This window comes from Tyto alba, unplaced genomic scaffold (genome assembly GCF_018691265.1).
Source record: "Tyto alba isolate M040663 unplaced genomic scaffold, T.alba_DEE_v4.0 Super-Scaffold_6, whole genome shotgun sequence".
NCBI lineage: Eukaryota > Metazoa > Chordata > Aves > Strigiformes > Tytonidae > Tyto > Tyto alba.
This window is the reverse complement of record NW_024881327.1, coordinates 45,349,417-45,362,406: the sequence shown is the minus strand read 5'-3', so window position 1 is coordinate 45,362,406 and position 12,990 is coordinate 45,349,417. Positions and strand designations below refer to the sequence as shown.

At 37.8% G+C, this 12,990-nt stretch overlaps 1 protein-coding gene across 4 annotated transcripts in view; it reads left to right on the top strand.

Moving 5' to 3' along the window:
• The window catches only part of RGS12 (regulator of G protein signaling 12), a 91,788-nt gene that overhangs the window by 46,240 nt on the left and 32,558 nt on the right, over positions 1–12,990 (top strand). For all 4 annotated transcript variants that reach the window (XM_042808288.1, XM_042808289.1, XM_032987417.2 and 1 more), the window contains 2 exons: positions 978–999; positions 10,032–10,201. In XM_042808288.1, coding sequence (XP_042664222.1) covers positions 978–999; positions 10,032–10,201 — 192 coding nt within the window. The remainder of the gene's footprint in view (positions 1–977; positions 1,000–10,031; positions 10,202–12,990) is intronic.

Below are 12,990 nucleotides of genomic sequence, written 5' to 3'. Positions count from 1 at the left end.
GTAAATATTGTAGGGCATTCTTTCCTAGCTTTTTAAAGAGTAGTACAAAATAAGAGTTTCTTTTTAACTATGTAGAAAGTTACTTAAAGGTTCAAAGACACTTTAAATGACCAAGAAGAGATTCCCCAAACTGAAATAACAATAATTTTTAATACTCATTGAAAAGCCATACAAACATAAATCTAAAAATCAGCTGTCTTTCCAGTCTTTCAGTTGAGTGTTAAGGTGCAAGCACTGGAGTACACGTTTGGGAAATAGTCACCTACTTGGTTTTATAGAAATGTTAGCTGCCTTGAGGTAATTTGTCATCAAAGGTGAGAAGTTTAGGGTAGATAAGCACATAAATGTCAACATTTCACTAGGAAACTAACAGACCTTGAAACTTTGATGTAAAATACTAGTAGAGATGGTGAGGAGTTCTCACTTAGCTTGTCGGAAACACTCTTAACATCCTTTTGGCTCTGTGGAAGTCAGAAGTGGTGATTGGCAGGGGAAGTTTCCAAAGTCATCTGACTGGCAAAATACAGAATTTTAATTTTGATTCCACCTATCTTCAGATGTTGCAGCAAACTAAAGTATATGAGGTGTTTTCATTTTAAGTCTTTGCAGATCAGTTTTAAGGTACCTGGTTTCTCACATATGCCAACCGATTGACTCTGTTCATCGAAGGACTGTTAGAAGCAGCGTTGTGTTAGAAGCAGTGTTGCTACTCACAGCAGGAAGTACGTTGGCCAGTTAATACTAGTGGGATCAAGTTCCAGGACAGGAGTTAAGAGGCCTGGGGTGAATTTCAATGTGGGGAGGAAACATCTGTGAGAAAGTAACAGCTGATTTCTTTAGATTTTCCTCTCTCATGTTATCTGTGGTTAATAAGATGATAAAAGTAGCTAACATTTAAAATATTATGTGAAGCTCAGAGATTTCTAATACTTACCATGAAACTTAAGTAATATTTATTTTTCTCTTTCTTATTGCAGTCAGCAACTGTTTCTGATGGAGGTAAGCTGAAGCTCGTTTTTATTCTTATAATGAAAAAGAATCAATTTTCCGTATTAAGCAACATTATTTGTGGTAAATAAGGTGTTATATTACAAGATGTGAGTCCAAAGTGGTGCAGAACTTTGTGATTTCTTTGGGAACTGTGCCAATGAAAATATTGCAGGATTATGTTCACATATTTTCACTGATTTATTAGCATTTTTTTTGGTGGTACATCTGTATGTGCACTTTTTTATTATAACTAGGCTTCTTCATTCATAATAATAATAAAGAGGCAGAGCAGGCAGACTTTCCTATAATTGGATGGTAGATAAAATCTTGTTCTCTGTTTTATTTTCCTTTACATACCCTGTTTGCTTTTGAAGAGATATGCTTTAGCTCCTAAGTTGTAAGCTGTGTTGGTGCATTTGTTGAGGTTGAAATTTCTTTACAGTGTGATGCATTTTGAGAAGGGGGTAAGTAATTTGATATTTGTAAAATCCCAGCACGGAGCTTTTGCAGTTCTCGAGTACTTCTAAGCTCGCTCCTCTTTATGTCACCTAAGCTTGTTTGTTTTGATTTTAACATAGCTTTAATGTTTTAAAGGACATCCACTCTTTGTTAAACATTAGAATATGATTTCTCTGAACTTTTGAAGTTAATTGAAACAGTTTAAATATGCTTCCTTAATGGAATAAAGGAATTTGTATAGTTTAGGGTATACAAGAGATGGCTCTTCTCCCTTGTCTTGCTTGGCAGGAGTTGGTTCACTTGATCCTGCAGAGAAACTCTCTTACATACATACTATGTTTGCTATTCTTTGACAACAGTACAAGACAATTTCATTAAATAAAAATTGGACAAACTGTGTTGCTTAAATTAGTGCAGTGATACTGAAGATATATTTTGAATGGTAAGAATAATTTTTTATATTACATGCAAATGTAAATGCAAAATTAGCAATGATATTCACAAAATTCCATCATATCCTAATTTCTGATTCCTTGCAAAACTAAAACTTGAAAGAAACATTATTACCGTTTTGGTCCTTTTGACAGAGCCACTTTACAGTGGCTGGCTGACTTTTTTAGGTATTTTTCTTCTCTACTGCTGATGGAATTTGCTGCTGTAAGAGTGCTTCTGTCTAGATGAGAAGATAGACTATATTGTATCTGACTTGTCTGCAAAGTGACAAAAGAAGGAAACAAAGTAATTGTGTCTATTCAGCTTTCTATTTCTAAAATGTAGCCTATGTTCTTGTGGAAAAAAAATGTATCTTTTCCCCCAGATGTTGCCTGTTTAATATAAAAATCAAGACAAAGCACAGACTTTGTTTATGTGTGTAGTTGAATTAAGTTCCAGGTGCTGAGGGGCAAAATATTTGATTGATCTTTTTTAGCTAAAAGGGAATGTACTTGCATCTTATCTCCAGGAGGGTTCTTGTTCCATGTTAATGAGAATTATTTTACTTCTGTTGCCTTTCCAAACTTGGAGACCCCTGTCATAGTACTCATATGATAGTCATGTCAAGCTTTTTATGCTTCCATCGGAAAATTTATTTTAAAGATCTAACTTATTTTCAGCTTTTCCAATATGACTTTTGTATTTCATTCCAATTCCGTAGGTAATTGTGTTTTCACAAGTAATTCCATACAGTTTTGTAAAGTCGTGAAATCTAAGGGCCATGTAGCCAGCAGAGGTGAAGGAATGGACAATAAGTTATATGCATTTTTCTGATGAGTTTTATGACCTATTTTTCAGCTAGAGCTGAATATTTAACATGGACTCTCTCTTCATTGTTAAATGCTGCTTAAGGGGGGGGTGGGGTAATTTATGTGAAAAGTGGTAGTTGAACTATACTGAGTAATATTGAATCAATGCTTAAATACCAGGAAAGTGGATTGGAAAAATAAGAACCAGAGAGACTCTAACCAGAAAAAATGAAATAAAATCCTAATTAATTTCATTTAGGGCTGCATTGAGTAAAAAGCTCTGATTCATGTCTGAATTACATTTTCAGGCTTTCACTTCTATTGAATATGTCACAGCACTGAAATTTTTCCAGTCTTCACTAATTCATTAGTAGATCCACAGATTTACACACTTTAGGGCACATCTAGATTAGAGAAATTTCTACTAGTGTAACCATTAGGATAGTAGTGCATACTTCCCTTCCTAGACTAAATCTTAATATTAGTATTTGTACATATAACTAGATACTATAAATACTGTTGTCAAGCTTCAGTCTGGGAAGGGAAATTTATGTGTAAAAAGTAATTATTTTGTATTTATATACATCTCTTCAGTATAACAGGAGGCATACAGCTCTGTACATTTAATTTCCAAGGTCAGTGAAGCCACCTATCTTATGGCTTTTATTACATTAGAGCCAGGCACTGGAAACCATCTACCCTTCGTTGCATTTATTTTACGTGGTTACTCAGCTTGTGCAAGGCTGGGATCATCAGCCAAAACTGTGCACTTGGGCTTTGGAAGATAGGTAATGCATAAAAGATATAGGTACCCGAATTAGTGTTGTTTCCAGAGGTGCTGACCAGTAACAACTCTTAACTGTAATTGATTTCCTTAATGAATTGAAGACAATCAGAATGCAAACTGTAATAATGCTTAGATGCAAGATCACTGCTGTAGATCAATTAATCTGCAGCACCTATGCTCTAGGAATAGCAGAAACCATTTAATGTTACTACAATGGCCTGTAATTAGCAGATTTCTCCTACTTCCCATCTTGGAAACTGTCCATTCCTGCTGGCTGTAGGAACAGTGAGAGTGCGTACACAGCACACAGGCTGTCGCTGACGTTTCTGAGCACTGTGACATCACAGGGATGATCTTCTGTGTCATCACAGGGATGGTCAGTAGTCCCTAGCTAGTGTCTGACTTTGGCTATTGATACCTAGATGACACTTTACAAAGGGTGAACCTTAAGGTCCAAGGACATATGGTAGAAGTACATCATCATCATCATTCATCTCCCAGACAGACAGGTGGTGAGGTATCTGAGCTATTGAGAATGACTAACTCAGTTCTTGCATGCTATTCCCTACAGAGATCAGCTCCACAAAGCTGGAGCCTATTATTTTCAAATACTTAAGCATAACAGATACTATATGCATGTCTTTTCCCTAAGATACTACCTTGCTGTAGTTTCTGCTGAATTTTCAGTGTTCATCACCTGGAAAGAATTTTCAGAAGGAAAAGCATTCTTAAAGAATTTTTTTAAAGGAATCTGAGGTTTACAATAATAAAAAATATAAAACTGTATTTTAAAAAGTAACTAATGAAGGTAGAGCAAAAAATCCACAATGAAGTCCAAAATAAAATACTGTTTACACTGTAAATACAGATGGATTATTTCCTCCAACAGGTATATGACTTGTCAGTTATGTTGGCAGTGCATGCTTGCTGTAGCTGTGTTCCACTGTAACATAAATAATTCAAGTTCCTTTAGCAGCAGTGGCAAAAGGTCTTTTCTTTAAATTATTTATGTAGCATTTTATAATGCTTTGTGTTAAGTATACTATTGCTTTCCTCTGCTTGGAGCCATGAGGGTAAAGAATCAATTTGTTTAGAATGGTGTTAGAGGCTACCGGGAATTGCTGGGGGGAAATGCGTTAGCTTCCCTTCTCCCAAAATTGCAGCGGAATAATGTGCCGGACAGTAAGCCTAATCTGCACCCAATGGGTTCCGGGACGTTACAGCTGAGCTTGGTATGGATTCAGAAGGATGGCTTTCAGTGAATGGCTTGAAGTATTTGATTAAGTGGCACCACAGTGGTTCTTATCAGCTTTATCCAGGTAATGTATTTAGTGATTAACTAGCATATCTTAATTATAGAAATGTACATATTCCAATGATTACAAGGAATATGTGTAGCTTCTCACATAATAAAAAGTATTTGTATGTTGAAAAATGTATATGGATTTTGTAAACAAATGCGTACAAAAATATCTTTAATTAATGGTATTCAGACATACTGCTTTATATGATTTAAATCAAAACATTCAAAGCCATCTTATCCTGAATACTTTCAAGATTTTAGTTGATTAATGCCTGCATTTTCTTACATAATGCTGTTTTTGTAAAATAAATAAAACCGATACCCTCCACAGAATGTGTAAACACAGAACGTGTAAAACACTGGGGTTTGAGGATTTTTAGAAAGCATTCTGTGTCCACTCTGTATTTGAAGAAGGTAATAAATGAAACAGAATGAGTTTGCACAGAAAGTAGTACTTCCTCGCTAGGTGTGGTGGCTCTCAAACAAAAGAGAAATATGTTTAGGACCCCAGGATTCGGGATGCTTGTGTAGGGAGCCTCCTTTTACAGGTAATGCAAGATGAGTCAGTGCTCCCAAACAGTCAGGAGAAAGGCAGGCAGGCATTAGGAAACTTCACAACACTGCTAAATCGTTCATGCACCTGAGTTGGGATTTTCACAGTAAACTCCTCTGGCATCCTGAGATTCCCAATAGCTAATATTCTTTTTTAAGCACTTGATGAGGAGAAGGCCACTTTGCACAACAGCCTTGCAGTTAGAACGTTTGAGGGTGGGAATCAGGGCTCTAAATTTCCTCTAATGATCATCACAGAGTACTCATTAGGTGAAATATGTGACTCAGTCGGAAGGTTTCTCTATTCCTGCTTTCCAAGGTGGGCTGTGTGCACCTAGGAATGCACGAGTTGTCAGAGTCAGGAAACCTGACACTGAAGTCTTACATTGGAAACATTCCTCTGGAAGAGGAGTGGAGCAGGAGTTACAGGTTATACAGTCTTCATTTAAGCGTGATTTGGATAGATTGTGTACTAGTGTTATAGTTGGTGAGGTTGTTTTCTTCCCATGTGACCTTTCTTTTTCTCTGATTGTAAATGGTGTACCTGCAGTAGACTGTGACTGTTTTAATTGCAGCTGTTGACCTCTGTGGTGAAAGAAACTAAAATAGCCAAGCCTTTTCTGGGAAACAAACTTGTTCTGCATTGTTTTCAGGTTGACAGCAGAAATCGGTACAGATTTTAAAAGTAAACTGACTGCATTTTTGCTCTAAGGGAAAGCAAAGCAATGTTGGGGTTAAGTATGAATTCAGATAGTTCTTGCTGAAAAAATGAGCTAAATAAAATCCACCAGAACAGAGACAGTTTGCTGTGAATGAGTAATCCCTTAATGCTGCTTTAACACATTGGAGGACCTGTGCCAGTAGCGCTCAGAGTTGTTGAAAATGCAGTCTTATTTTGATTCATTTGTTTTTGTGGGGCCTCTGGAGTCAGCAGCGTATCAGAGAAACGAGAACCCAGTGTAGTGTAGAGCAAATGTAAGTCAGACAAACTGGAGGGAGCGAGCAGCTGCCAGCAATTAAAGGTAGTTTGCAGTCACGCACTGGTGTAAACACTCAGAGACTAATTGCAGTTTGGCCTTCCTGCCCACCATAGGGAAGTTGAACAACCACCACTTGGATGGGAGGAGGGTGAAGCTAATGACTGCTGTGCCTACTATTTTGCAATTCCTTCTGAGTCCAAGGCACTGTGACTTGTGCCTTTAGAGCTGAACACTTCATGTGGCTACTCCCTAATTTCCCTCTGTCAGCCAAGTAGGTTTAAAAGGTTTGGTATGTGGGATGAGTTTACCTTTCTCATTTTGCCTGAAAGGAACTAGGAAATTTTCATCATTCATCACTGGACAATGCCGGGGATTGAGCCCTCCTAGGAGTGAGGCAGTATCTGAAACTGTTCCAGATCTATCAAGAAGTGGGTATCTACTTATATCCTGAAGTGTAAAATAAAATGTATCTACCTGCAGAGTTAAAGCAAAATACTTCAGATAATAAATTGAGGTTTAATTCTCGTCAGATTCACATTAGCTTCTTTCACAATAGTTTCACTGTGGTGACAGGCATTCTGTAATGAAGCTTAACGCTTGAGTTGGTTATGCTATTTCATATGTCTTAAAAGAGAGAGTGAATAAATATTTGGTATAAGAAAAGTTGGCATTATTTGCTGAGTGTTTTTAATCAGCTTTGATTAATGTGATGATTAGCCAAAGAAAAATATTTATATACCTGATGCATTATTATGGTCCTTAAATATTATCCATGTTGAAAATATAAAGTTACATTTTAATTATTCCCTAATCTAATTTTGTATCTTTGTCTTTTGTCTTATTTTTGTCTTAAACAATAGCTTTGCTTGCAGAAATTTTCAGTAATTAGCTGTTACATTTTAGTAAATATTTCTAAGCCACAGAATACATTTAGAAATGAAGCATTTGAACTATTATCTAAATATTTCTTATCTTTACAACTATCTTTATAACTTTTTCCTATGCTTATAACTGTCTTTGGTCCTTTTTTTCAAGGTTCATACTTCTAGGGAGGAATAGTAGTGGGTTGTAACATAGAGTTTGGAAATGTGAAGCTCTTTGAAATATATATAACAAAAAGGAGACCTTGGGAGGTCCTATAAAGTAGTAATTTTGGTGAAATTACTCCTTAGTCCAGGTGATTAAGTGAGGAAAATAAACAGCAATAAAAGTGTTGCTGTGAAGAATAAGCCATATCTTACTGGTTGTGAATTCAGTTTTCTCAATGAGTTTACATTTATAGTGAGCTGTATATTTGCTTTTCCATTTGGCATAGAATTATTGAAGATGTCATCTATTTTATTTGAGAATATTATTTTCTCACATACATTACTGCTAATTTTTCAAAGAATTTAATGTCTGCTTTTTTTTTTTTAATCCCTTCATCACAGAATCTCATTCAGTTTGGCATTTCTCAAGTGCAACCTCTCCTGCTCAAAGCAGGGTCTGTTAAGAGGTCAGACTAAGTAGCTCAGGGCTTTATTTAGTTATGTCTTCTCAATTAAGCCTCGCATCACTTCTGTGAAGTGCATATCTGTGAGTACAACTACACCAGTTTTACATTTGTGTAAGTGGAGAGACGGAGAGAGTGGTGCTCGTAAAAGGGCATGCAACTTGCCAAATAAATGATGAGCTTGTGAATATAGAACCCTGTTGTATACAGTTCCCTTTTTTTACTTAGAGCAGCCATTTCTTTCACTTTTCTACTTTTGTTAACAAGTGGTCACATTAAGAATGGTTTTTGTGCATATTCTGTTTACTGATATGTGACAAAGATGATCTGGGGTTAATACTTGAAATTATTACTTATGCTTCTACACAAGATTGTGTTTTCCTGAATTTTCTATAGACTCTTGTTAATTTGTTTTTTTAAGATCTAAAGAATCTAGTAATTTCTCAGTTTGGGGTGCTTAGATTATTGTACTATATTGGCTCGAGTCCGGAAAGGAGTCACAGATCCCTGTTTTTATCAGAAACCATGATAAATGGTTTGATACTTCTACTTGCTGTGGATGAGGAAGGCATCCATTACTGGATCACTTTACTTAGTATTCTTTTCCTCAGTTGACTCCTTTCCTAAATTTTCAGTATTTAACAGAAATCTTTCATTTTCATGACAAATGTCTGAGTCCCTGTCTCTACTGATTTAAGAGTATGTGAAATTGTCATGGTTTGAGCCTGGTTGGCAGCCAAACACTGTGCAGCCACTCTCTCCCCTTTCGCTTCTGGCAATGAGAAGGGACAGATGAGCCAGGCTTGGGGTTCGAGATAGGACCGGGAGGGGCAGATCAACCATTATGGTCGCAAGCAAAAGGCAGACTTGTTAGGGGAAGAAGAAAAAGAACATACATTTATTACAGACACTAACAACACTTAACAGAGTAGGACACTGAGAAACATTGCCACATCTTGAGAATACCTTCCCCCCATCTCTCCCTTCTCCACGAGCTCAGCTCTGCTCCCGATATCTCTACCTCCTCCCAGAGGCAGCGCAGGGGCAGGAAATGGGGGGGGTGCAGTCAGTGCTGCCACTTCTTCCATCTTCAGTGGGGGGAGATTCTGGAACTTGCCCCCCCTGCTCCATTGTGGTCCCCCTTTCATAGGAGACAATCCTCCACAAACTTTCTCTGATGTGAGTCCCTTCCATGGGCCACAGCATTTCCTTACGCTGCTCGGGTGTGGGACACCGACTTTCTTCAACTGGAGTCCCTCCCACGGCTGCAGCCCTTCCCGAGCTGCTCCGGTGTGGGACACCCCCACATGCTGCAATCCTCCCAGCACTGAACTACAACAGCAGGGGCTACCTTTTCCCACAAGACCCTGGCCTTCTTTGGGTACAGCACCTTGATCATGCAGGTGAAAAACACAGGCCATAAATGAGTGTCTGCTCCACCGTAGGTCTTCATGAGTGACGGGGGGGGCTGCTCTGCTGTCTTATCACAGGATACAGGGAGGTCTCTGCTCTGGCACACCTCCCCCCTCCTTTCTTCCTCGGTTCCTCCGGTGACCTTGGTGTTTACACAGCTGCCACAACTCCTCCTCACAAGTCTGACTTCTCCTCACCACGTCCCTTCTTAAATACGTTATCACAGAGGCGCAGCTGATTGGCTCAGGTTTGGTGCAGAGGTGGAGCTGACTTGGAGCTGAAGGAGCTTTCAGAAGCTTCTCACTGGGGGCCACCTCTATAGCCCTTTCCCTTGCTACCAAAAAATCCCACCACCCACTCAAACCCAGGACAGAAATTTTGCTATCTCCTATCGCCAAATAGTTTTTTCACCCACTTTCTGGTGAATACTGGGTTCTTGAAGGCCTACCTTCCTTGGATAATCTTATGAAGGAGTGCAGTCCACAGGGTGAGGAATAGGAGCCGAAAATTATGTCCAAAGTATTTTATTACCTGGAGCGAGAGAAAATATTTTCTTTTGTGCCTACCTCTTTTACTTCTGACAGGGGAATGCTTTTAAGACATTATTCAATTTTCTTTGCAGTGGAACAGAAGAAAATTTAGAAGATTTGGGGTATTTTTTCTGTGCAGGTGCTTCTAATAAAAATGGGGAGGGATGTTTTAAAGTCTGCACTACTATGATCTCGAGCAGGAGGTATGATAAATCAAGTAAACAGTGCTGAAGGTAAAAGTGAATAATACCTCATTGACAGATTTCTTAATTTTGTTTTAACAGAGCTGAATAGTACTGATTTAAAAGACTGCATCAGTGAAAACAGCCTCAGTAGCAATGCTAGTCTTCCCAGTGTACAGAGCTGTCGACGACTTCGAGAAAGAAGAGTTGCAAGTTGGGCTGTTTCATTTGAGCGTCTTCTTCAGGATCCTGTTGGTGTTAAGTATTTTTCGGTAAGTTTGGAGGGATGATAAGAGGCTTTTCTGAGTACCTGTACTGCTGTAGTAGTTGTAAGTACAAGAGAGAAGAGTTCATTTTCACACAGTTGTTATCTGAGCATCTTTCTAAGTTTAAGTGTTCACAGTTGAATAAGAGTTCATAGTAATATATATATTGCCATGCATTTCTGGATAGCAGAAATTTCAGATGAAAATGGAGGCTATATTTTGCTTTGTGTATGAAATTACAGAAATCTTCTCAATTTTGTAAAACAGTTACATTTTGTTACATTTGTATCTGTAGCCTTTGTACAAGAAAAAGGCAGTAGTTTCAGTAGTTTCTTAAGAATTGGTAATTGTTCACATTTACCTACTGAAATGTTGGAAGCCATGTAGAAGATTTTTTTCAGTGATATAGTGGCTTTTCTTCCTGCAAAAGGTTTTTAGAAATATTTTTTTGGAAGTAATTAAGGTAGGTAAGAGCACTGGTTATTCCTGCAAGCTGCAGCTTTAGTGTTGAGTATTTGCAAAGCATAAATTAAGCTTCTTCACAGCACATTTATGAAGTTGTAAATAACAACATCTCTATATTACATGTGAAGAAATTGAGGTGTATATACTTTTGCATTGTTGCACTGAGAGTGTGTTGCTGATTCTGAATATGTTACACAAGGACAGTTTGTGCTGCCCAAATAATTTTCACAAAGAGAATATAAAGAAACCTATGGTGTAGGAAATGTAGATTATTGGAATCTACAGTAACTCAGAAAGATTACTTGATACAAAAGTATTAAAATACCAAAATGATTAATAAGCAGACTTCCATCTTAACTGGTGTGGGAACTCAAAAAACACATTAACAGTGAACACCGAGCTGCCCCTATAGCCCCCTCCCCTGCTACCAAAAAACCCCACCACTCACTCAAACCCAGGACAACCTTTTTGAGGAAACAGAGAAGAGGAAAGAGAGAAGATGAAAGCAAAGTAATATTTTCTGGATATTATGTTCCTTGTCTTTCCATTTTTCTTAGCAGAGTAGCCTAAGTGTTATTAGCATTACTGCTTAGATACTGAGACTTCTCATCAGACTGAAAGAAAAATCACAGTTCTGATGTAATGCTAGAGCCCGCCTGAAAAATGTAGTTTGTGCAGGTACTACTGAAAGTTTAGTTGTCCTTTCTAATTACTTGTAAAACATCAGTAAACTTGCATACAAATAAGAAATTGCTGCAGTACTATGAAAGTTCAAAGCTTATATTAAAAATTTAGAAGGTAGGTAATGTAATTTTATTAAGTTTTCAGATTAAAAGGTTAAAGTTACATTTTATTTCAGCAAAAGGCAACCTCAGATGCTCAGGAAGTTTTACTTTTTCGCCCCATTTTGCTCTAATTAGAAATTATTTTTATAAACACTGCAAAAGTGTATGTGTTAAAGAAATACCCAGTTTAAAGAACAATTAGAGAATATTGAAATTTGTGTGCACCATTTTCTTGAGGCCCAGGAGAGTTCCAGAGCCATTGCTTAGATTTACTTGCAACCTGGCTATCGTAACACTGTACAATTACAGATTTCTGCCAGTATTCAAGAATGTTGAAGCATCAGCATTTAATTCACTATTACATGGTAAGCATCGTAGTGCATTTGGGATTCAGCATGCATATAGGCCTTTCCTGAGGACAGCTTTGTCACAGAGCAGGAACTGCTCTCTAAGAAGAGAGATTTTGCATGTTTTGCAAATACTCACATTTTGCATAATAGTCGGCTGATTAGAGCAGTCATCCAGGAAGTGAGAGACCTGATTGCAAGTTCCCTCCTCAAGTGGTTCAAACCAACATCTCCAGCTTCCCAGCCATGTGTGACAACTGCTGGGCTACATAATGTTCCAACTTGGGCACCGCTCAGTCTTCCTGATGAAGCTGAATTGTTGTACAGCCAGCTGTGCCCAGATCATGCAGCCAGAAGGAAAGCAAGCAGGAGATTGACTGTGGATTCATAGTGAAGGCTCTGAGTGGGGAAGTAGGCAGTTGAGTTCCAGTTCCTGCTTGCTAATTTGATTCTCTATTTAATCTGTAATTACATGTAAAATGCAGAAGTGTCCCCTGACTACTCTAGATTGTCTTTTATACATTTGGTGTCTCAGATTAGGTAACTGAAGAACTTCTAGTTTGAGAGCTTGCTGGTGGATTTAGACTCCTTGTATTGTAGTTTATCTCAATTGCTTTTTTAAAGTTGGATTCCCTAAACTCTATGTAAATCTTAAAAGCACAAATAAAGTTAATTTATTTCTGTGAGGATTCCCCTTACACTGCTTTCTGAGACTGCCTTGTATGTTAAGGAAGCTTGAGTGATACCAGTGTGACACTGGAGTGAAGGTTGTGAGCTCACTTAAAATAAGATTTCCAATTAAACACTAATACCTAAAGCTCTAAAATATAAATAATCGTTCTAATTAAATGAGTGCCTAGGTAATTTTTTTAGAGGGCCAAGTTAATTTCTCTCCCTTCTCTTCCCCCCCCCCCTTTAAAATGCTTTCAAGAAACATATGCTGAGAGAATGTTGAATTATACAGATTGGAACTGGGGGCAGTTTGTAGTTTTTCAATTTCCCCACTGAATGAGGTCCCAGTCTTCATTTGGTCTTTTGGATATTATAATATAAATGTCCTGATCATTGTGTGTTGTACTGGGAGACTTTTTTTTTCCTCTAAGAATGTATTTTCCAAGGAGAACCCATGTAACCTCATCAGCAAGGAACAATAAAAGATTTTTTGTAGTTGCCATGTGATGCAGAAGGATGCTGTAAT